The sequence below is a fragment of the Solanum dulcamara genome, chromosome 11 (genome assembly GCF_947179165.1).
Source record: "Solanum dulcamara chromosome 11, daSolDulc1.2, whole genome shotgun sequence".
Classification (NCBI taxonomy): domain Eukaryota; kingdom Viridiplantae; phylum Streptophyta; class Magnoliopsida; order Solanales; family Solanaceae; genus Solanum; species Solanum dulcamara.
Genome location: NC_077247.1, coordinates 1519452 through 1544257, shown reverse-complemented (window position 1 = coordinate 1544257; position 24806 = coordinate 1519452). Strand labels below are relative to the sequence as shown.

Genomic DNA, 24806 nt, shown 5'->3' with positions numbered 1-24806 from the left:
ATTTTTAGTTAAGTGTAATAGTTTTTAGTATACTTTACTTTATTAATTATCTAATGATATCACTCTTTTTTCAGACTTTGTGTGCTTGACAAAGAGAGTATAATATGTTCATTATGACCACATTTGACAAGAAAGCGAGCATGAGACTGTTTAATGGCTAAAGAAAGCTCGAGATTCAAGGACACCTGGTAGTTGGAAGTTACCACATGTCTTAGAGGACTTGTGTCGGTATTGGGATACCAATGACTTCAAGACTTTATCTAAACAATCAAGAAAGCTAGAGGTAGTGTTAAGGGTGACTCATTGCACACCGAAGGTGCAAAAAGTGTTGGAACAACCACGAGGAAGATGGTAAATTTCTAAATTTTAACTTTTAATTCATATAAATTATTAGTTGATTAAATATTATTTGATTAATATCATCTAAAATTGTATTCTTATTTATTGGAAAAAGAATTGAGGTGTGTTCCCCTTCATAGTGAAGTTTTTAAGAGGACTCATGTGAAAAAGAAGATTAATAAGTCAGATCCGGATGAGTGGGTGGATGAAAGGGCCGAACGATCTTATGTAAGTTATTTTAAAATAAATAGTACATATATATAGCAGCACGTGCGTGAGATGTGCAATTCGATCCAGCTCACGCCTGAAGAGTCCACTCAAATTTGGACTGAAAAAGTGGTAGGAGGGATACATAAAGGCAGAACTTATGGGATAGGCTCTCGGAATGACGTACGACGACTCCAATCATATCTAAAAGGTATTGGATAGTCATGTCAAGCTGAGGCAATTGACGGTATTCAGATAGCTGCTATGTCGCAGCAAATATCTAAATTTACACATACATTGGCAGAGTCCGAGACAAGAAGAGCTAATGAAAAAAAACATCGAGTAAATTAAAGAACAAGTGCTTAACCTCACTCATCTTCCTAATTATGCGTCACGTGCTTCAAGAAAGTCCATCCTACCAATGACACGAACAATGATGAAGATGAAGAATATATAAAGTCCACCCCTTAGCTACCATCCCTCTTTGATTAGTGAAACATTTTTATAGCTTTGTACTAACTTTAAAAGACTTTATAAGTCTTTAAATTAAGATTTTTGTATTTTTGAATGTTTAATTAAGTTTGTTATTATATGTTTCGTGTATTATGTTTGTTGTTTAAATTCTATGAATAGCTGAATTGAATGTTTTGTGCAGGTATGCAATAGAAACTGCCAGTTTCTGTTGTAAAAAATATTGCAGAAAAAGCGACAGACAGGATTCTTTTAGTCCATCGCTTTTCTGGAAAAAAATAAAACATCTCTGTCTGTCGCATCTTTCAATTTTTTTAAAAAAAAAATTAAAACTAAAGAGCGACGGACAGTGTCGTTCACCAGCGAAGTAGTTCGTCACTTTTTAAAAAGCGTCGAGGCAAAAGGCGATGGAAGTGACTGCGTTGCTTTTCCGTTTATTTTAACCAAAAAAGCGACGCAAACTGTCGCTTTTAACCATCGATTTTCGACAGTTTTTTAGTAGTGAGAAGACTACTTTGAAGAGGGAAGATGGAAAAAAGGGGGAATTGATGAAAAGTCAAAGTTCAACATTTCATTTTTGATGATTGACAAAGTATAAAGAGAATCATATTTTGATAATAGATGAAAATATGAGAAGCTAGTTTCACGGAGTTCCATGAGTAAAAAGAAAGATGCAGATTTAGAGTTAGATTCCGTGTGGGTTTCTATAAAAGGAGAAACCTGACTCATTGAGGAATACTTTCCTTTAAGGACTCAATTAGAGTTTTCAACGTATAAAAGAGATCAATTATAAAAAAAGAGTTGCATGAAGAAATCAACAACTTTTGTACACATAAAATAGCTAAGTTTGAAGCAGGAGGCAAGAAGAGGCAAAGGCGGGTTCAAGAGTAGAAGAAAGAACTAGAGTTAGGTTTTCGTTCTGAATGATTTTATTGTTAGAGTGATTTAGAGTTGTTTTTCAGTTGAATTCTAAGTTTGAAGTGAGTTGTGAGAGTTGTAACAAAGAGTTGTTGTGACTTCTTGGAGAGTAGAGATAACATTTATAGCTAACTGTTGGAATTGAGGTACTAGAGTTAGTTCTTAAATTATAGAATTACAATTTGAAATGAGTCTTTGAAGTTAGTGAGAAGTTGTTGGAAATCCTGCACCTTATAGGTCGTGGCTTTTCTTTCCTTGAGCAACGAAATTTTTCACGATAAAAGCTTGTGTTCTTATTATTACTCATTTCAGTTATAATGTTACAAGAACCTGATTCTTGTATCAAGTAGGTGGTACAAGTTTCTTCATCCTTGTATGTTAAGTTCACTTGTTAATTGACCACATATTAAACTGCATACTTTTCATGAATCATAAATATCTTTATGTCACATCTAATGATTTAACAAATTTGTGTGTTGATACTAATTGTTGAAAAAAAACTAACCTTGTTCCATTACAAGAAACTAATTGAAGAAGACAAGATCTTCTAAACCTTTTAGTCGTTCTTCTCTAAGATGGAGAGAAAAGAGAAAAGCATACTTCTGCGTTAGAGATTGTATCCTTTTAAAATGTTCTAAAATGCCTTTTCAGGTTAAAATACCTATTTTGAGTAAGTCTCCACCAAACATATGAAAATATCAATGAATTTCTTCTTATTTAAATTAACCCATATATTAACAAATATTTATCTTTTATGTCCAAATATTTTAATGTTTTATTAGATCATAAGATGAGCACCTTTAAAAATAACATTTATATATTTGTGTGAGTCCATAAACTAAAAACATACTAACATGAACTTGACTTTGTTAAGTTGCAAAAAGGTAATGAGTTAATAGTTAAAATCACCCTTAAACTTGACACACTTTATCAAATGCACACTTAAACTATGAGAAGTCTTAATTACTCCTTAAACAAAGATTCTTAGAACTATTTACCCCCCCTAAACTATGAAAAATCTTAATTAAGCCCTCAAACATGAATTTTTGAAATTATCTGCCCTCTGATATGCCACATGATTTTAAAAAATTACTCTGTTTCAATTTATATGACTCGCTCTCCTTTTAAGTAAATTTAAAAAAGAATAACACATTTTTATATTTAGTAAAAATGTGTGTTTCTCAAACTAAAAGTGATAGTTTATGTATGAAACTCACACTTTCAATAATTTATGTATGAAAGTCAAAAAAAGAAGAATAATTTATATTTGTTTTTGACATTTATCTCTTTATTTAATAAAGAAGACTTACTTTTATTTTTCAATTTCTCCGAAAAACTCACTTCAAACCACACTAGAGACAAGTTTTGGATTTTTACTAAATTAAATCATTTTTTGCGAAAATCCCATCCTAACAAATATGTGTTTTAGAGGACGTGTATTAAGTTTTGAAAGTAAATATGAAAGCAGACATTTAAATACTACTTTTTATATGTTGGAAATGGTGAGAATTATGATTGAGTTTGTGGTGCATGACTCTTCCTCTTCTCCCCATTAAATTATTAATTATAAAATTAAAGAAATGTATTAATTAATTAACCCAAACATATCCATCCTCCTTTGATAGAAGATTAGTTTGAAGATGGAAGATGTAGGATTAGATACTACTCTAAGGGAAAGGGAAAGGGAAAGGGAAAGGGAAAGAAATACAGAAACAACGTCTTCCCAGCCCCAAGGTATGTAAATATTTATTTGTGTATGATCACATCTTCAAGCTAATTAACTTAATTTTATCAAAATATATATTACCTAATGTATTGAGTACTAGTAATAGGTAATTAAATGTAGTATTGAAATTCGTATGCAGATTCTGAGCAAATGCTAAGGAGAGCGAAAGGGCCTCCTAATAAAGTGAAAAAGAAGAGGTATAGACGAAATGAGGAAGAGATAAAGTTGATGCCTGCTGCTGATGATGGAGATGTTGGTGGTTTAATATTATTATATGATCAAAGTGAGGTGTTGCTGTTGCCTAACAAGGAAAACGTTGTAAGTGCCTGGACCAAAGAGGATGAAATCACAATCCTTAATGGACTCATTAACTTCAAAAGTACTGATAAATCAAAAAAGTTAGATTATGCTGCACTTTATGACTCCATTAAACAATCTCTTCGTTTCAAATCAGCCACACAAGTTCATTTGCAAAAAAAAGTCAAGTGTCTTAGGGAGAAATATAAGAACAATTTAAAGAGGGGCTTGTTCTCACACGAGGAAGAGTTGTTCTACTTAAGTGACAAAATTTGGGGTGAAGTAAACAAGGATCATGAAATGAACCAACAATTTACTTTCCAGAGTAGTACTACTACTTATCAGAGTTTGGATCCGGAAGCATCCGATAAATTTTTTGTGGGAGACTTAGGGCTAGCGTTAACAACTATCACCAGGAATCAATCTGATCCAGTGCAAGTAGCTCTTCAACAATACAAGTTAGTTTCTCAAAGTCTCAGTATTAGGAAGAGTTATGCCAACCAAATACTCGAGGCGCGGATAACCCCCACAAAGGTATAATCTTTTGTTTCTATTTTCATTTTCTTATCAAGACCGATTTCCCTTCAGTATCAGGTATAACTAGTTTGTTTTAAAGATTGCCTAGACTTAAGTCATGGATACATAATAATTATTCAAAGTTAAATTAATTACTGGCAACCAATTATTCAAGTTGTGGTTCCTAAGGTAACAGGTTTTTGCGGATCTTAAGTTTTGTAAGGGTTTTAAATTTATGCATAAACATTTTTACGGTTCTCATGCTTTTAAATCCTTCTCCTTATTACGCAAACAGAGTTGTTTTAGTCTTTAAATAACTTGTTTCTATCAGTTTTCTCTTCAACTGGAACCAGCAATGAAAATTATATTTTCCTTATCAACCTTCAATTGGTATGTGTAACTAGAATAAGGGTCAATGATCAGAATTGATCAGTTGTATCATCTTGAATTGTTTGTTTTTTTGTTCTTGGCTTAACAATTAAGTTGTATATCTGAGTACTGTTGTTGAACTTCTACACTCTGTTTGGATGGTAGTTACCCATGGTTTCATAATGTACAGTACTATATGGTATGGTATGGTACTGTACAATATAGTACAATACCATGTTTGGATAGACGATATGGTTTGCTATTGTTTAATGATAATTTTGTTGTTTGGTTTGACGGTATGATACTGTATCGTAACTGATAAATTTTAGGAAATGCCCTTAATTATAATACATATTAAATTTATCATTTTCCATCTCTAATCTTACATCCTAAAGGTGACTAGTTACTAGACATTCTCCAACCATTTTAGACTTCAATATTTCTCACATTAGTTGTCTTTTCAAATGAGGGTTTTCTAGTGGCTAAATTTTAAGGTTTTGAATAGCCATAATATACCACTACTATGGTCGTTATCTTTGTTAGACATCACCTGTATTACTATCATAAAAACTTGTAATACTTAAAATTAGTCATAAAAACTTGTAATACTTAAAATTATTCATAAAAACTAGCATATTATGTATACAAAATTATAAAAGATATATATATATATATATATATATATATATATATATATATATATAATTTGTCTGTCGGTTTTACTCAAATCGAGAACGAACTCGGAAAAGGCATTGCACGCATAGGTCCTCATAGTTATATCGACAAAGAACATCATTATCCAATTAGTCCTTTTATTTTCACACACACACAAGGGACCAAAGCTCAATGAAATGGTGGCATCTTGTCCTCTTCTTCTACACTCCTTGGCTTCCTCTTTCTACAATGCTGAATTTCCGGCATACTCTGTTCGATTGTCGGCCGGAAACGTAAGCTCCGGTCCAATAAATTGACGGTGAAAGCTTCATCAGGGATAGTACTAGTGGATAAAAGTGAAGCTTAAAAGGTTAATCGGTTGAAAACAAATTATCTCGAAAAAATTGTGCCATTGTTGAAATCTCTAGAAGCTTCAAAAATTATTGCGGAGGAGAATGAGTAATACGACCGTGAAAGCGGTAAATATATTAGGGTAACATTTAATAAAGAATAAAGAGTAAATTAGAATTATTTAAAAATAAGTAAGTGTATAATTGCAAAAAAATAAGTAAACAATGGGACACCCCAAATTGGTGGTTTCGAAAAGTGAGGGTTTTCATGGTTACAAAACCATGTAATCAAACCATATCATACCATGTAATTAAGGAAACAGTCAAAACAAACGTGGTTTTCTTACTAACCATACCACAGAAAACTATCATCCAAACAAGCTGCTAGTCTCTTCCGTAGTATTGTCTATCTCATAATTAGTGTGCAATTTTATGATGGATATTTTGCTAAGCTAAACTTCTTTGTCTTGGTACCTCCAAGTGCATATATTTTCTCTTACGGATAACTTTTATACAAGGAGGAGCTTTCTGAACTAGAGGAACAAAAGATAACAAGGAGCTATTTCGACACGAAGATACAACATACACGATTGGTTTCAGATGCCTATAATGCTAGACATGGTTTTGGTAAGCTTTATATCCAGCTAATGATGTCTAGTTTTCATTGTGTGTAAGGGGAAAATTAATCTTATATTGATATTGATATATACTTATTATTGCTTGGAATGTTCTGAATCTGAAGCAGTTTTAGCTGTTTGATTTATTGTTGATGATCTTTTGGGCCTTTCATTTTCAAATTAAGTAGCGTCTTTGTGTGCGTGATTCCAGTTTTTGAAATAGCCACTGGTACCAAATAGGGTTGTGCATGAGCATCAACAAGCTTTTCACATGTGACATTTCCTTTCAAGTGATCTCTTGGGCCTTCCTCTCTTCCTGTGTGCTTTGTCGAGTTATAAGCAATTACTTGAAAATAATACAGTCTAGGATGCATCTTACCCATCATAAGTACCATGGGCCCTTTACAAACTTTAAGTGTTCCATTACCTGAGTGAAACTTATTCCCTTGATCATGCAAAGTCGAAAGAAAAATCAAATTTCTCTTCATTCAAGGAACATGCTAATACTCAATATTTCTGTTAATTCCATTAATGTACAATGACCTACACCTTTATGAGAAGATTTAATATGAAAAACTCATTATTCTCATTCTTGTTCTAGGTCCCACAACCCTAGTTATGGAGTTTAACTACTCATAACTTTATGCAAAGAACAGGAGAATTGTAATAACTAAAGAACATTAAGATGAAGAGAAATGGTATGAACCTTGAATTATAACTCAGTACTTGCAATATCAGAGTACACAATTAGTGATCCTACAATAATTCCAATCACAATTCTAGGATGAATGATGAAAAACTAACAAGATTCTACAAGATAATGCTGGTAACAAATCTCCAAAAATAGCTGATGTTAATTCCTAATGATATCATGATAAAAAATCTATTTATAGACCTAAACAATTGAAACTAAATTATTACAAAAATGCCACCTCAGCACCCTAATGCATGGGCGTGGCTCCACGGCACGACCTCCAATGTGGCCTTTGGGGTCCGCGGCACGCCGACCATTGCGCAGACTGCCTGAATTTTCATCCTCCAAAGTTTGGTCACAAACCTGGGCCGAGGCTTATCTCGGAGTGCCTCCCCCCTCTGCAGACCTCCCCGTTTTCAGTGCCAAATCATGCCTATTCGTCCATAATGCTCGTTTTTTCTTTCTTTTGCTATTTGTGGTTCATTCTTGCTGCATTTTGACATGAAACATGTCTAATCACATATTGCCTTCCCATAACACCTGTACTCAAAACACATAAATATATGTGAATTGACTCTCAGAAATTAGCTAAAACTTGGTTAATAGGCTATACTTGGGCAAATAAATACGCCCAAGATCAGTCACCCTTTTTCCCACAATCGTAACAGTTCTGCTTCCTTGCTCTAGACTTCAATCTGCGTTCTTCAGGTCCATTATAATTGAATTAAACTCATCAAGGTGAGTTTTAACTGGTGTACCTTCGTTTATGCGGAGATTGTAGGACTTCTTTTTCAGGTAGTTGCGGCTTGTCAGCTATTCCTTAGAATATGGATAGATTCCAACTACTTCTTCCATGTTGCTGTTGCAGATTTTTCTTTAGCAATTTCCCGAAAAACACTATTTGTAACACTCATGAAGATCACACTCAAAGCCCTCTCCTTTAGGTCTTTCTTCTCTAGCTCTTTCATCTCCTCCTCATTTTCCTTCCATAATCTTTGTAACACCATAGACAATCTCATCCTAGTCTTTCACAAACTAAAATTAGACCCCCCATGGTATTTCTCTCCTTCATGCTTTGTTGAAGATGATGAAGACATCTTAACCATTAATTATGTATAGATCCTTAGCCTTGCTCTGATTCCAATTGTTTCACCAGCTACAAACTTTTGTTTAGAAACCCTACCTAGCCTTGTTCTGATACCAACTGTTGCGGAAGGATTGTGGGTTAACTAGCACACAATCACACACAAAACAAATAGAGAAGAAAAATAACACAACGATTTAATGAGGTTCGACTTAATTAATGAGGTTCGACTAAGCCTATGAGGAATGTTAAGGAGAAGATGTGTTCAATCGAGAATCAGCGAGAAGAAACAGAATTTGGTAAGTGGTTATTACTGTTCGATTAGTTAGTTAGCACTGTTCACAGTTATTTAGGCAGTTACAAGTTAGTTACAATATCTCTAATCAGCTATTATTTGCTAGTCACTCCAAGGATTGTAAGGAGGAGTACAGATAGAGTTGTAATGCTACATTTGTGATTCATGAAAAGAAATACAAAGATCTTCTTCTCTCTTTCTTACAATTTCTGTCAACTAAAATCTCGGATTCCCCTGATTTAATTACCCTCTTCCTCGAGATTTCTTCTCTAAGGTTAACCCAATTCCCTGCAATGTCTTTTCCTTGCATCAGCCTAATCCTCCAAACAAAAGCTGAAAGAGTTTTCCACTATAAAAGAGAAAAAACATACAATGCTAATGAATCCCCAGATACAACTCCTATATATAAATCTCAAATAGTCCGAAACCTATAAGAGAAAGGTTCTCCCAATCCTACAATAACAATGTATTGTTCTTTCCCAAATCTATTAGAACAATGGGTTTCGTAAACCAATAGAGATTATAGGTTTTCTAAATATAAAAGAGAAAAATTCAAGATCGAGCTACCAAGCTTTGCGATAAGGAGAATGTTCAAACATTCTTTATTTTACCTGCGTGATGTTAACTATAAAATTGACCTCTCAAGAAAGTTCTTTCACTACTAGAAAAGTTTAGTGCTTCGTTTGTACCTGAAATATTTGCGAGTAGGTATATATTGTTGTGAGAAATATAGAAGAAAAATATTATTGAATTGTGTATCTATATTATTCCATTGAAACCCTATTTATAGACACCACATTAGACTCCTTTACCAACTAGGACACTACATTACAATCATTTTGCAAGTAGGATTCTATATACTATTCCTATTCTAAATGGGATTGTATATATACTATTCTTGTTCCTATTCGTATTCCAATACTCCCCCTCAAGCTAGTGCATACAAGTCATATGTCCCTAGCTTTTTACAAATGTAATTAATACGATGACCGATGAAGGGCTTGGTGAGATATCTGCAAGTTGACACTCGACTTCACAAAATTGACAGTCAATCTCAATGTGCTTTGTCTTCTCTTGAAATACTGTATTTTATGCATAATGCTAGTCAATCTCAATATGCTTGGTCTTCTCATGAAATACTAGATTTGGGGCATAATGTCGATAAAACACAGAGTGATAAATTCTTGAATTGCAGTGTTGAACTTTCCAAACCAAGCTTGAGAAGATCGCTTTAGACTATAGAGTGAATTACACAATCGACATACAAGACTACCAAATTCCCCCTGAGCAACAAAATCAGTTGGTTTCTCCATATAGACTTCTTTCTCGAGATAATCATGAAGAACAACATTCTTAATGTTCAACTGATTAAAAGGTCAATCACGACAACCATAGATAGAAAAAGGAACATATGTTAGTTTATCCACGAGAGAGAAAACATCACTCTAATCCAGCCCAAATATCTGAGTATATCTTCTTCTTTTTTTTGGCAAAAAAGCAATCATACAACTGGCCTAAACATGCTCGTGTGTCGGATTATTAGATTTGATGGTTGAAAATAGTCACAATCTGAGAAATAGAATGATATGGGTAGAGTCGGAATGATGGCATGACCCTACTAAGAAAGAGAATGATATGAGTAGGATCGGAATAATGGCGTGACCCTACCGGAAAATAGAAATTATATGGGTAGGGTCGGAATGATGGCACAACCCTACAGAAATACGAAAGTAGTCACCGAAAAAATGGCACGATACTACGCAAATCGGATATGAAAAAGCAGTCACCAGAAAGATGGCACGGTGCTACACAAATCGAATATGAGAAAGTAGTCACCAGAAAAATGACACAGTGCTACACAAATAAGATATGAAAAAGTAGTCATAGGAATGATGCACGGTTCTCCACAAATAAGATATGAGAAAGTAGTCCAAAAAAATGCACGGTACTACATAAATTAATTATGAAAAAGTAGTCACCGAAAAGATGCACGATGCTACGCAAATTAGATATGAGAAAATAGTCATCGGAAAGATAAACGGTGACCCTGACTTTTGCTAACATAATCATTGGCCAGACGGGCGACATATATGGATAATAGCCGCCCGCCGGCAGCGAAAGCTCTTTGCTTCTCTACCAAGATCGTAGAAGTTCTGATACCATGTGAGAAATATATGAGAAAAATATTATTGAATTGTGTATCTACTTTATTCCATTGATACCCATTTATAGACACTACATTAGACTCCTCTTCCAAGTAGGACACTACATTACAATCATTTTCCAAGTATGATTCTATATACTATTCCTATTCTAAATGGGATTGTATATACTATTCTTGTTCCTATTACTATTCCAACAATTGTCCTCTCGGTGTGTCCTATAGGCAGGGCGGGGGTGCCATGTCACCTGCACACCTCGGTTGTAACTGTGTGTATAATAAATATTGCAAAATATATGAAGTGGCATCCATATTGACAAATGACCATTTGGTGCCACTGGATGGGGGTTGTATTTTCTGCCCACAGGAAATGAGTTCGAGCCCAGCCTGCTACACTTCTGGAGAACTATTTTGTCTTTTGCATTTAATAAGCTTACAGCCTTACAAGAGATTAGTTCTCTTTTTTTCTTTTTCTATTTTGCTTGTTTTTTTCTCTCTTTTTGTTTATTTGTTGTTTACTCTTTATTCCATATGAGTTCCTATAGTTTTTTTTTTTTTTGGTAAAGTATTAATTCTTTCTTCTGTTTTTAAGCTTATAGAATTTATTAAGTTTTTGCTTTGAGCATCTAAATATGCATTTATAGTGACTTTTAGTTCTAATGTTCATCCTTGAGTTGATAGCTCCATAAAATGAAAATTCGTCAAGGACTTATAAATACATAATATAGTTTTGTTGATATTAGTAATATTATTGAACTTCTATGTTTTGTCCAAAATTATCACAATTAATAAATTATTTTGTTTGATCGACTTGTCTATATAAATCAAAAAGACGGATAATCCGAACCGAAGCTCAAAATAGATCAAATCAAAAATAGTGTGGTACCCAGAGTCAACATCCTGGATCCGCCTTTGCCTATAGGTCACGAGTTCAAGTCGTGGAAACAACCACTAGTGCTTGCATTAGGTTAGACTGTCTACCTCACACCCCTTGGGATGTAGACCTTCCCCGGACCTTGCTAACATGGGCTATTTTGTGCACCGGACTGCTCTTTAGGTGGATATGTCTTGTTCACCATTTAAAGAAATGTATGCATATGTACCTTTCCCTGAATACTTATGTGTGGAGAGTTCTAATTCTATGATTTGAGTTATATGACATGGAGATATCCACATGCTCAAAAAATATGTTACTTTGGAAGACTGACAATATTAGTGATTCACAATGTACTGTCATCTTAGTCCTTTTAAGCCTAACTTGCATGGTGAGGAACTGAAAGGTTAATATTTTGTCGTATTCTCAGAAAACTCTCTTATAAATATAGCAACTCATTGCGTACTCAAGGAAGATACACCAAAGGCTATGAACGAGGGCAACTGTCCACCGGCTACAATTGGATGTCGGAAACCAATCACTGGAAAGTAAGCTTTTTTATTATTTCCTTTTGTTTCCCTTTCAAGTTTTCCTTTTTGACAGTATTACATGACTTGCAAGATGTACAAGGATCAAGTCAATTTTAAGGCAAGTCTTGCCGGTAGGAATTCTTCATGGTGTATTATGGGTTTTCACCAATGTACTACGATATTTGCATTAATATTTTTTCTTCTTCTGTTTACTGCTGAATTTTATGGATGACTTCTGGTAATTTTTACATTTGGTTTCTTGTGTAACTGGTTTCACTTGATGACTTGCTCTATAAATATGCAGACCTTCAGACACAAGTCCCAAATCAGTAAGTGAAATGTGTCATTCTCAGGAGAGAAAGAAAAAAAAGAGAAGGAAGATCGAAAACCAAGAAAAGCATAGTGACTCAAGTATACAATCTCAGTTGGAGATGGAAAATCAGCTCGCAGTTGCTAGTTCTAAGGATATCAATGAGAGTGCCACATCATCACAGATACATACATTACCGGATGGACTGACTGTTGAGGTGCTGGTGAAGGGAAAAGCGGATGGGGAAGTAGCTTCTCCAGGCAAACTGGTGATTTTATTTGAAAAATTCAGATAGCTAGAGATGGTGCAAACGTCATGCTGCTGAATGATCCTTTCTTTTGTCCAGGTCAAAGTTCATTTCATTGCCAAATTAAGAGATACAGGATGCACTGTTGGCTCAACCATTGGTGCAGCTCCCCATCAATTTTGTCTAGGTCTCTCTCTCTCTTTCACACACACACACAGCTCTGTGAGTTGTCTAGATAAACAGATGAGGAGTATATACAAATAGGTGGATTTTTTAGTTCTTCCCATGTTTTCCGAGAAAGGTCTCATCACTGTTTCCCAATAATAAAAGTTACTCTGCTCCACCATTAATTTAACTGATTATCTCTTTAAATTCTTTTTTTGATGTATTTGATCAGGTTATGAAAAAGTGTTAAAGGGATTGAACATTGGCATTGAAGGTAATCATTTTCATGGACTGAAACTATTTTCTTTTTATCTTAAGCATTCTATTATGGGTGGCTAAGCTATAACCTTATAGGTATGCATGTTGGTGAAAAGAGAAGACTCACTATTCCACCATCTTTGGGGTATATACAAATCATTGAAATGCTCATTTTTAAAACTTGTTTGTTGTGATCCAACACTTGAAACATTTATCTACTCTTATGCCCTTTGTTGGTGCAGCCATGGGAGCAAGGTTAAGCCTCCAATACTGCCAGACTCATGGCTTCTGTATGAAGTTGAATTGGTTGATATATGTGAATGAAGATAATATATGGTTACCATTTAACAATGCAATGAACTTTGCCAACCCCTCATTGAGGTAAGTATCTGAAGTGTTGTCTTATAATTAGCTGATAACTGTATTTTAGATGTTCTCAGTTTTGGTGATGATATATATTAGCTTTTTGATAACATTAAGTTTTTTGATTGCTAACTTTGCATATTGACCTTAGAGAATTGTACTGTGAGATGATGTACTTGTCAGTGACTGCTTCTCAAGCCGTGGAAGGAACTAATGATGATTGGATTAGGGTAGGGTGGTTAACATGGCCTACCCCACACTTGGACTCTTGTTCGTCCTGGAGCAAATATTAAAATTCATCTCAATAAATCAAGTTTAGGAACACCACCTCTTAGTTCACCAACTCTGTCAAAGAAAGTAAATGACATCACCTATCTATTATAAAATAAGTACCCTCACGAGAAGAAGTAGTCTATACACTGAAATCAAAGAATGAATATAATAAGGACTTAACATCAAACCACAATTCTCTAGCTCACAAAAGAATTTATATGCATGCACAAATAACTATTGGCTTGTCCATTATATACATCCCCACTAGTTAAGCACCTTACAATTTCTAAACTTCATTATCCATTATTATCTTCTATTAAATTTTCATTCCTCTTCATCAATTATGTCACTAGTAATTCTCATCATATGAAGAACGTTTCAATCATTTTTTAGATTTTTTTTCTTTTCATGTCACATCCTTTCTACAAGGGCCTTTTCATCACTTTGCAGCTATCGTTGATCACCTTTTTTACTCGGATCATTCCTTCCTTCACATTTAACAATTATATCATAGTCTAAGCTGCAATACTCAAGGAAGTAAGGTGCAAAAATTAGAGATTCAACAAATTGGATCAAGGTAAAAAGGCAGCTAACAAATTAAAGGCTACAAGCTTAAAGAGATAACTAGTGGTAACTGTTAAAATTGAAAAGATTCTAGATAAATTAATGTAGCAACTTGGTAGGTGAAAGTTTGGTAAACTTTGACTTAATGTAGCAACTTAGTAGGTGAAAGTTTGGTAAACTTTGACATCTTGACAAGAATGTGATGTCATGGATGATATCAAGAGCAAGAATTTATTCCTATAAATAGTTAGCTCTTGATTCATTTGAAACACACTTCTCATCACATCTCTCACTTGTCTTCTCATATTCTAAGGCATTTGCAAAATACATTAGAAGAGTAAAGAATTGTTAGAGCAATTATCTTAGATGTATTTCAAATCTCTCCTCTCTCTTTATTTATATAAAGACGGATGTTCTTTGGTGGACGTAAGATCATTCTGATCCGAACCACGTTAAATATTATTGTTCTTCCTTGTTCTTTATATTTTCACGTTTTCGCTAACAATTGATATCAAATCCAAGGTTTGTCTGAGTATGTTTTGTGGTTGCAGTACAGTCTGAACTTCGACATCAGAAAAGAATTACTTTGGTTTCCTGTATTTCCAAATACTTTGTAGTAGAAGAGGAATAACAAGTAAAAATGAGTTCCATAAAGTTTGAAATTGATAGATTTATTAATGGATGCAACAACTTAAATCTCTGAAAAATTCAGATGATGGCGTTACTGCAAAGGGAAGGTTCAATCTATGCTATTGACGAAAAGTACCCCGATAATACATCGGTTTCTGACCAGGCAAAAATTGAAGGAGATGCATTGAGTGTAATCTAACTGTCCCTTGCACCTAACGTGCTTTGTGAATGAGTACAAGTACCGAGGAGACGGCTAAACATTTATGGGATAGGATGGAAGGCATTTACTAGGACCAGTCGGTTACAACAAGGATGTTGTTACAACGGCGTCTTCACACATTTAAGATGGAGTGAGATACTTTGTTACAACACCATCTAGATGCATCCAACAAGCTTGTGATAGACTTACAGATTGTCGGAATTAAGAAGGATTAGGAGACGCTTGCATGTGCTTTCTTATTTTCATCGACTTCAAAATATCGTGATATTGAGAATTCAATGATGTATAACATGACGCCTATCACTCTTGAGCAAGTGCAACAAGCACTTAACTCTTGTGATGTGCGAAGGTATTTTAAAGGAGACAAAGATGATGAAGCTAGTGGGCTCTTTGTGAGAGGTCGTACTAGCCAATAGGAAAGGAAAAAATCAAAGCACAGATCAAAGTCTCATGTGAACAAGAAGAATGCAGAGTGTTGGGGCTGTCACAAGAAGGACACTTTGAACGAGATTGTCCTATGTCAAAGTCCAAAGAAAAGGCGAGTGCATCCATTGTTGAGCAGGTACATGTACATGATTCTGATGATGAATATGTACTAACAACATCATGCAATAGTGGAGTCGATGACAACAAATGGGTGGTAAGACTGGTTGTTCTCTGCATATGACATTCCGAAGAAATTGGTTTAGCAGCTATGAGACAAGTGGAGGAACTGTTGTAATGGGCAATAATGTAACTTGTAAAATAGTTGGCATTGGTTCAATTCGGGTTCACTGCCATGATGGAATCGTGAGGTTTATTACAAAAGTCCGTCATGTTCCTGATCTGAAGAAGAATTTGATCTCCCTGGGTACTCTTGATAGACAAGGCTACAAATACATGAGCGAAGGAGGCACAATGAAGGTGTCTAAAGGTTCTTTAGTCATGCTGAAGGCCAAGTTGGAGGATGGCTTCTACACACTAGCAGGAAACACCATTGTTGGATCTGTTAATGCATCTGCAGTACAATTATCTGATGATGACAAGGCAAGATTATGGCACATGAGACTGGGCAATATGAGCACACGAGGACTAGAGATATTGAGCAAACGCAACCTTTTGAACAGTGAGAAGATCAACACAGTTGAATTTTATGACCATTGCATCCTAGGGAAGCAGAAGAAGGTTAGTTTCAGCACTGGCAAGCACAAGACAGGAGGAGTGCTAGACTACATCCATTCAGATTTATGGGGTCCCTCTTAGTTTCCATCGAAGAGAGGAAAGAGGTATCTTCTCACATTCATTGATAATTTGTCATGAAAGGTTTGTGTGCGTTTTTTGAAGGCAAAAAGTGATGCTTTTGAAGCATTTAAAGAATGGAAGATTTTGGTTGAGAATCAAATGGAGAGAAAAATCAAGTATCTTCGCACAGACAATGGCTTGGAGTTTTGCAATGAAGACTTCAATAATATTTGCAAGGTTCACGGGATCACAATACATAACATGGTTAGGCACACACCACAGCAGAATGGAGTTGCCGAGAGGATGAACAGAACTCTTCTTGAGAAGACTCGTTGTATGCTCTTACAAGCTAAAAAGTCCAAAGTGTTTTGGGCTGAAGTAGTTCACACTGCTTCTCATATTGTCAATCGATCTCCAGCATCAACAATTGAATTTAAGACTCCGAATGAGGTATGGTTAGGTGAACCCTCTAACTATTCATACCTGTGAATATTTGGGTGTCCAGCTTATTATCATGTTAATGAAGAAAAGCTTGAAACTAGGGCTAAAAAGGTCATATTCATAGGGTATGTAGATGGAGTAAAAGGGTACAAACTTTGGTATTTGTCTTTACTCAAATTTGTAGTTAGTAGAGATGTTACCTTTGATGAATCCTCTATACTTGATCTTCGTAAAGTTTCTGTGGAGTTATCAAGAAACAAGAACAACGAGCAGGTGGAGCTACCGGTGGAGCTTACCAAGGAAAATGATCAAGAGACTCAAGTTGATGAGACAAAAGATGTAGATCTTGAAGAACATGTTGTAAGTGAACCATACACAATTTCGAAAGGAAGGAACAAAAGGCAGATACGGAAACCGGAAACCGAAAAGTCTTATAGAGCGAGCAAATCTGAGTGCATACGCGTTCATAGCTGCAGAAGAAAAGATTAAAGACCTCGAGCCCTCTTCGTATGTTGAAGCAACTTCTTGCAAAGATGTTGCAAAATGACGGTTAGCCATGATGGAAGAGATGGAGTCTCTTCACAAAAATGAGACATGGGTTTTAGTTGAAAGGCCAAAGGGGAAAAGGACAATTGGATGCAAATGGGTCTACAGAAAAAAAGAAGGTATTTCAGAAGTGGAAGATGTTAGGTTCAAGGCGAGATAGGTTGCAAAGGGTTTCAGTCAAATGGAGAGAATTGACTATAATGAGATCTTCTCCCGTCGTGAAACATAGCTCAATTTGCGTGCTACTAGTATTGGTTGCACAATTTGATTTGGAGCTTCAACACCTTGATGTCAAAACTGCTTTCTTACATGGTGATCTAGAAGAGACAATCTATATGGATCAACCTGAAGGTTTCCTAGCTAAGGGAAAAGAAGATCATGTATGCCAACCGAAGAAGTCTTTGTATGGTTTGAAGCAATCCCCTAGACAGTGGTACAAATGGTTTGATGCGTTCATGACTACATATGGATTCTCGAGGAGTGTATTTGATAGTTGTGTGTATCATTAGAAAATGTCTAGTAACTCTATGATTTATTTACTATTGTATGTTGATGATATGCTTATTGTTGCTAACAACATCACGGAGATAAATATTTTGAAGAAACTGTTGAGCAAGGAATTTGACATGAAGGATTTGGGAGCTGTAAAGAAAATTCTTGGAATGTAGATTTCAAGAGAGGATGGTGTTGTACATCTTTCTCAGAAGATGTACATCGAAAAGGTTCTTGAGAGGTTCAATATGCAGATGAGCAAGCCTGTAAGTACACTATTAGCTTCTCATTTTAAGCTTTCAGAGTTACAACTGCCTCAGTCGGAGGATGAGGTGGAACATATGTCAAAAGTTCCTTATGCTAGCGCAGTTGGTAGCATTATGTATGCTATTGTGTGCACACGTCCAGATATTGCTCAATCTGTAAGTGTGGTAAGCAGGTACATAGCCAATCCAGGAAAAAGGCATTGGGAAGCTGTCAAGTGGATACTGAGATATCTCAAAGGAGCTTCTGATGTTGGCCTAACCTTTTGGAAAAGTGAAGGTATTCCAGTTCTCGATTATGTGGATTCTGACTATGCAGGGGATTTTGATAGAAGAAGGTCCACAACTGGATACATCTTTACTCTCATTGGCAGAGCCGTTAGTTGGAAATCGACTTTATAGTCGATTGTCGTTTTTTCTACAACAGAGGTAGAATATATGGCAGCAACAGAGGCAGTGAAAGAAGCTATCTGGTTGAAAGGTTTGGTGGCAGAATTGAGTTTAGTTTAGTTGGAATCAACTCTAAGATGTGATAGTTAAAGTGCTATTCATTTGATTAAAAATCAAAGATTTCATGAGCGCACCAAACATATTGATGTCAGATTCCATTTCATTCGAGATGTCGTTGAAGAGGGAGCTATCAAGGTCAAGACGGCTATCACAGATGATAATGCTGTAGACATGTTGACCAAGATAGTCCCCGCTTGCCAACTTTGCACACTGCAAGGACTTGGCGGAAGTATGCATCAACTAATGCAACTCTAGGAGAACAACTGCTAGGTGGAGCTAGTGTGTTCAACAAAAGTTTGATTCTTCTTGTTTCTTACAACGGGATTGCCCAATAAGCTTAGAAGTTTTGGCTAGAGTTGTTCATACGCATGCTCGGAACACAAACCATGGTGGAGATTGAAAGAGTTGAGGTTGAAGACAAAATCAAAAGTTGTTAAGAGAAAGTTGAAAATAGAGAATTTTGCCAAGGTGGAGATTTGTTAAAATTGACAAAATTCTAGATAAATTAATGTAGCAATTTGATAGGTAAAAGTTTGGTAAACTTTGACTTAATGTAGCAACTTGGTAGGTGAAAGTTAGGTAATCTTTGACATCTTAACAAGAATGTGATGTCATGGATGACATCAAGAGCAATAATTTATTCCTATAAATAGGTAGATCTTGATTCATTTGAAACCACCTCTCATCACATATCTCACTTGTCTTCTCATATTTTAAGGCGTTTGCAAAATAAATTAGAAGAGTAAAGAATTGGTAGATCAATTCTCTTAGATGTATTTGGGATCTCTCCCCTTTCTTTGTTAATATAAAAACAGTTGTTCGCTGGTGGACGTAGGATCATTCTGATCCGAACCACGTTAAATATTGTTGTTCTTCCTTGTTCTTTATATTTTCACGTTTTCGCTAACAGTAACAATATTTGACCAGACTAACTTCACAAGACATATTAAAGAAAACTTATTATCATATTCTAAAAAAGAAACTATTTTCATTTCGCTTAAATAACATGCTGGCAAGTTCTTGACTAAGATGCAAAACCATGTAATATATGCAAGAAATCCTCACCTCTCATGGAACATGTCTCAATCAATTTGGATCAATTCTACTTTCAGATAGTCAGGGTTACCATGAAGTACAAAATAAGAATAAGTTATAGATATAGTTACTACCACGAGCCTAGGTGTCAGAAAGTCTTCTATTTTATTAACACTCCAACACTCACAATGAAAGTACTACTCAAGCTCAGGCGTAAATTACTACTATCAAACAAGTCAAATGACTTTTTTTTTTCTCCTTTACTACTAAAAAAATAAAAAAATAAACTAATCATAATTTTTTAGAAATTACCCGATTCAAGATACACGACTCGGAAAAAAAACCGATGCACAAAGAAAAACCACGAGAGCTTATTAACTGCCTAATGAAGTAGCACAAAAAAGTAGCCAAGCAATCTCCCCACCTCACACTTAAGATTGTGCACTTCCTCAATGCGCATTATAAATAACAAGAGGATAAAGGAAACCCCTGGAAAGCCAATGGCCAAAGCATTAGCAGCTCACAGAATACTCAAACTTCTCCCAACAAGACTTGGTTCTTTATGTGCACACCCCACACTTAGTTCCAACTATGTGGCTTGCTTTTGCATACTTTCAATAACTTTGCTTCCATGCTCATTTTCCTACGATAATAAAAAATAATACTAGAAGAAAGAAACACAATGATAAAATATAAAAATATAAAAATAAAAGAAAGCATTAAAATTGGGTTGCCTCCCAACAAGCGCTTGATTTGACGTTGCAGTACGATGTGATCACTTTCACCACTTTTCTTTCCTCTTTGTTGGTATCCATTGAGCCCCCAATTTTGCATCAATTTTGTGGCTACGTTGTGGGGGTGGTGGTAAATGTTTTAAGGACCATGTAACAACTATCACATCTTGCACTTCTTGACCCATATGTAAGGAATGTTATTTTGTCTTTTTGGTGTAACAATCTTTAGAATGTAGGTGTCTTGTTCCTCATCTACACCTCTCCATAGATTCGGAAGGCTCGATTTTCATGTTGCTAAGCTAAGATCAACCAATGTTCGAAACCGGAGCCTACCAAACATGTAATAAAATGTTTAGAATGAGGGACTGTACATGCCAACTTTATAATTGCTTTATTTTTGACACTCACTTTTGTACACCTCAAATGTCGGCATCATCACTAACATTTTGGTCAAATGGATAGAATTCCTCTTTCTTCTCCATAAACTGGCTAGTATCTACAGCAATTGGTGGTTGGGCATCAGACGCCTCAACCTTTTTATTTAAGTGAGCCTACAAGTCATGGATATCGGAGCCAAATTAATCTACCTCTTATATGAGCTCAGTTCTCCTTTCCATTAGTTGGTTTGCCATGTTTGTAAGACTATCACGGAGAAATTCGTGAAATTTCATTTGTTGAGCTTGTTTTCTTAACCAAGATTGGGTCTATAACTTTGCTTCTTCACAACTAATTTCTTGCATGAATTCACTCTCTTCTTCTGTCTGAGGTTCATCTGGAGTATTAGCTAAGGCTGTATCTCTTTGAGTTTGGCACGCATCCTTACCATGGATTCCCTCAGTTCTGCTTGCTGCTCCAATAGTTGCTATATCATATCAATAAGCTGACATCATGTTTCTCATCCTCCACTTCATTACTCTAGGCAACATCACAAATAATAGGAGGATCATAATATGGGCTCGGGGATGGGGAATAAGAGGTAGGACAACCATTCTAATGATCATTCTGACCACTAAATATACTTCAAACATTCCACACAAAGAATTTGGGAGGTGCACACAACCCACTCCCGGAAAAATTATGACAATTTAAATTCAATTGGGGTCCTCCATAGTACAGACAAGAATTACCAACATATGAATACCCATTACTCGAACAATTTACATTCCAAGATGCCAAGTCAATAAGGGTAGAAAAATATTACTGTAAACCAAAAAAGATATATATACCAAAATAAAAAAGTAAACTTGAATAAAAAGGCAAAAGTCTAATTTAGTAAAACAGTCAATTTGTATGTCCGGCCAATGGCGCCAAAAACATGTTGGGCAGTAATAAAGTGATTGAAAGTCGGATATCAAACCCACAGGATGTGGGTCTTGTGATTTACTGTTAATTAAATTAAACTAACACAATTATCTAAACAAGAAATAAAATCCAAATTTATAATCATAAACTAACTAAAAAGAAAATAAATAACGAACTTTAACCAAGAGGGGAATCTTGCGCCTTGTTTGGATGGTTGTTACGCATTGTCTTGTTAGTTTAAATATCATATTTGTTTTGATCGTTACTTAAATTTTATTGTATCATATCGCTTAAATCCATTGTTAGGGAACAACAGAAAAATCCCACTTTATGTAACGTCCAATTTGGCATGATTGTGTCGTTACTGTTATATTTTCTTCTCATTTTGTCTTTGCTTATTATTTAATAATCATATTTATTCTTTATCCTATCTTTTTATAGTAGCTCTACCCCATAAATTATTTTTTTATAAGTTTATCATTCAAATTGTTGATGGGTGAAATTATGTAATGATAGACAACGATACAATCTGTGCAAACGTTTTATTCATTAAAACAATACAATACAACATAACAATACAATATGATACATTATGAAACAATATGTAACAATCACCCAAACAAAGTGTTAGTAGTTTAGTTGGTTGACTACTTGAAATTTCACCTTATTGGTGAGGGTTCGATTTCCACCCTTTAATCCCCTTTCCCTACCCCTATTTTTAATTGAGAACTTTAACCAAGAAAGAACAGGTATATGGACTATATACTAACAATGTGTTCTTCAATTGATTTAACTAATTAATTTTTCTGGTTTTTGATTGAGAGGGTTAATTTTTACTTGCAATTCTGTCGAACAATTACGTGTATATTCAAGTTAATCTGATTCTCTATGTTTAGCAGAATAGAATTAACGAGAATGTAGTTATATCTCCTGCATGTATAGCAACCAAGCGAGGTGATTAGCTGTGTGTAGCCTAATCACGAATCCTCTTCACCTATTAGGATTAAGAACTCGCTCTGTTCAATCCTATGCCCAATCCATAATTTTCACTTTCGTGCTCAACTATAGATGTGTAAATAGTATTTCACTGATTGCTACAAAACAAAATAATTAAGAACGGGGTATTACACAAACAAACCAATGTGATCAACTAATTAATTGAAAACAATATTCAAATAACAACATTCATGAAAGATTCACAATCCTAGAACGAGAAGTTTAGTTCCACATAGTCATGAAGAAAATACAACAAATATCCAAAGAAAAATGTAAAAACAAATACTATGGAGAAGAAAAGTTAACACTCAATTACTCCGGCCTTCACTGCAGCTTCTAGCACTTTTTGCTTCAAAAGTTATGTAAAAACCATGCTTATGGACTATTTATAGATGTAAAAAGTCTCAGGCAAAATAAGATCGATCAAAACGACATAGGAAATAATCAAAAAATGAAATTTGAATATTTCTACACTTTAATTGTTTTGCTCAAAATTTCTTCATTATTCACATAGCTTTATTTCTACACATAAAAAATATAAAGCACTAAAATGTGAGGCAACTAATGATTAAATATATGCATTATTGGCAATTAATGATTAAATATATACCTTAAAGTACTACCCTTTCTTTTTAGGGGCGGAGCTAGTATAGAGTTTGCGTGTTTAGTGTAGATTTAGTCCACGTGTTTAGTGTAGCTTTAGTCCAAACCTTGTATTTATATTAAGAATTCATTAAATATGTATAAATTATTTAGGTTAGAATGGAGTAACTCGAAAGAACTGAAATTTTGAACTCATAAGTTTCAAATTTGGCTCTACCTCTGATGTGAAGTGCAAATTATGTTTTTAGTCTAAGAAAACATTTCCTTGTAATCCCCCAGCCATGTATTTTCTTTTCCATTTTAGCTGAACTCTTGTAATCGTTGTCCTAACAAACTTGAAAACAGTACGGGCTTTCAGTCGTCAAATTATATTTCGATATAATGTCAACTTGGAATTGGCAGATGTATCTTGCTGCAAGTTTACTACTCTGTTTTTTCCATTAAATATTGTTGATGTTCACTATTTTACATTAATTAAGTCATTTAATAGGACTCTGTCGTTCTTGTTCTTATGTTATTCCATTTATGTCAATTCATCTAAAATTATAAATTTGATAATATTATTCTTTTATTCATCTATAGGGCCATAGAGTGGAAGAACGATGGTTTTGCTATTGATGTCTGGAAGTTGGTCACTAAACCAATCTGCCATGTTTTTTGGGGTTGTATTGATTTCTGAAAATTTGTTGTTAGACTGTCTAGACATATTATACTGTTATCTTTTGCTGTAAATGTCCTCGACCAATTCCTTTTTTTCTTTCTTTCTTAATGTGCGTTTATCCTAAAGTTGACAAGACCTGCCTTATTCATCTTTATATTTGCACCTCTTACTCGCACTCTTTTCGGAGGCGTACATTTATTTATTTGCTTATAATGAATAGTAAAAAACTACTGTGGTAAATTGATTCATTGCCCAAAATTAAAAAAACATACCGTCATAAGTAAATAAATAGTAAAATTCGTTTTATGAATTTTTTTTATACTTTTATTGATGAAAAGCCTCATGATTCTATATATCAAATAAATGTGACAATACACTTAAAATTTAGAAAATATATTCATTCACTTGAAAAGCTAATAAAATATATGAGCGGATGTCATGACCCGATTTCTCAGGTCATGATGGTAGTAGGTAAGCCAACCAATAATTCGAAACAACTAGTAATGAGCTTAAGGGTAGAAACTAAATAGGAATAAGCAATTCTAATATAAATAACAATCACAGATAAGTGGAAGACAACCAAAATGCATCTATGTTGGGTCCCTCCCACAACCTGAAAGTCACTAGTACAGAGTTATCTAAACAAAAGGAATACAAGTCCCAAAAGTGCATCACTGAAACAAGGCCTGTCTAAAAAAACAAAAGACTAGTTTATATATAGAGATGGAGACTGGCGTAGTACAAAACGCCAAGTGCTCACCCTCATCTCCGGATCAGACCGCTCCAAAATCGAATCAACGCTGGCTACTGGTGCTTGGACTTGTATCACGAAAACAGATACAGAGTATAGTATGAGTGCCAAAACAATAG

General features: G+C 34.9%; 1 protein-coding gene across 2 annotated transcripts; it reads left to right on the top strand.

Annotated features, from left to right (window-relative positions):
- The first annotated feature begins 3451 nt into the window (after positions 1-3451).
- On the top strand, positions 3452-24115 carry LOC129874587 (uncharacterized). 2 transcript variants are annotated; one of them, XM_055949893.1, is made up of 10 exons: positions 3452-3669; positions 3801-4492; positions 6369-6474; positions 12003-12120; positions 12407-12680; positions 12759-12846; positions 13057-13098; positions 13179-13227; positions 13325-13463; positions 23858-24115. In XM_055949893.1, exons 1-9 carry the CDS (start codon positions 3576-3578, stop codon positions 13404-13406), a joined length of 1545 nt encoding a protein of 514 aa, XP_055805868.1. In that variant the 5' UTR covers positions 3452-3575; the 3' UTR covers positions 13407-13463; positions 23858-24115. The 2 variants fall into 2 exon arrangements, with proteins under 2 accessions (XP_055805868.1, XP_055805867.1); XM_055949892.1 differs by having other exon boundaries at positions 3453-3669; positions 6366-6474.
- Positions 24116-24806: the final 691 nt, after the last annotated feature.

Coding starts and splice junctions, on each gene's coding strand:
- LOC129874587 (XM_055949892.1), top strand. CDS start 3,576: ATGGAAGATGTAGGATTAGATACTACTCTAAGGGAAAGGGAAAGGGAA. Junction 6,475..12,002: donor TAATGCTAGACATGGTTTTG/GTAAGCTTTATA, acceptor TCGTATTCTCAG/AAAACTCTCTTATAAATATA. Junction 13,228..13,324: donor ACTATTCCACCATCTTTGGG/GTATATACAAAT, acceptor TTGTTGGTGCAG/CCATGGGAGCAAGGTTAAGC.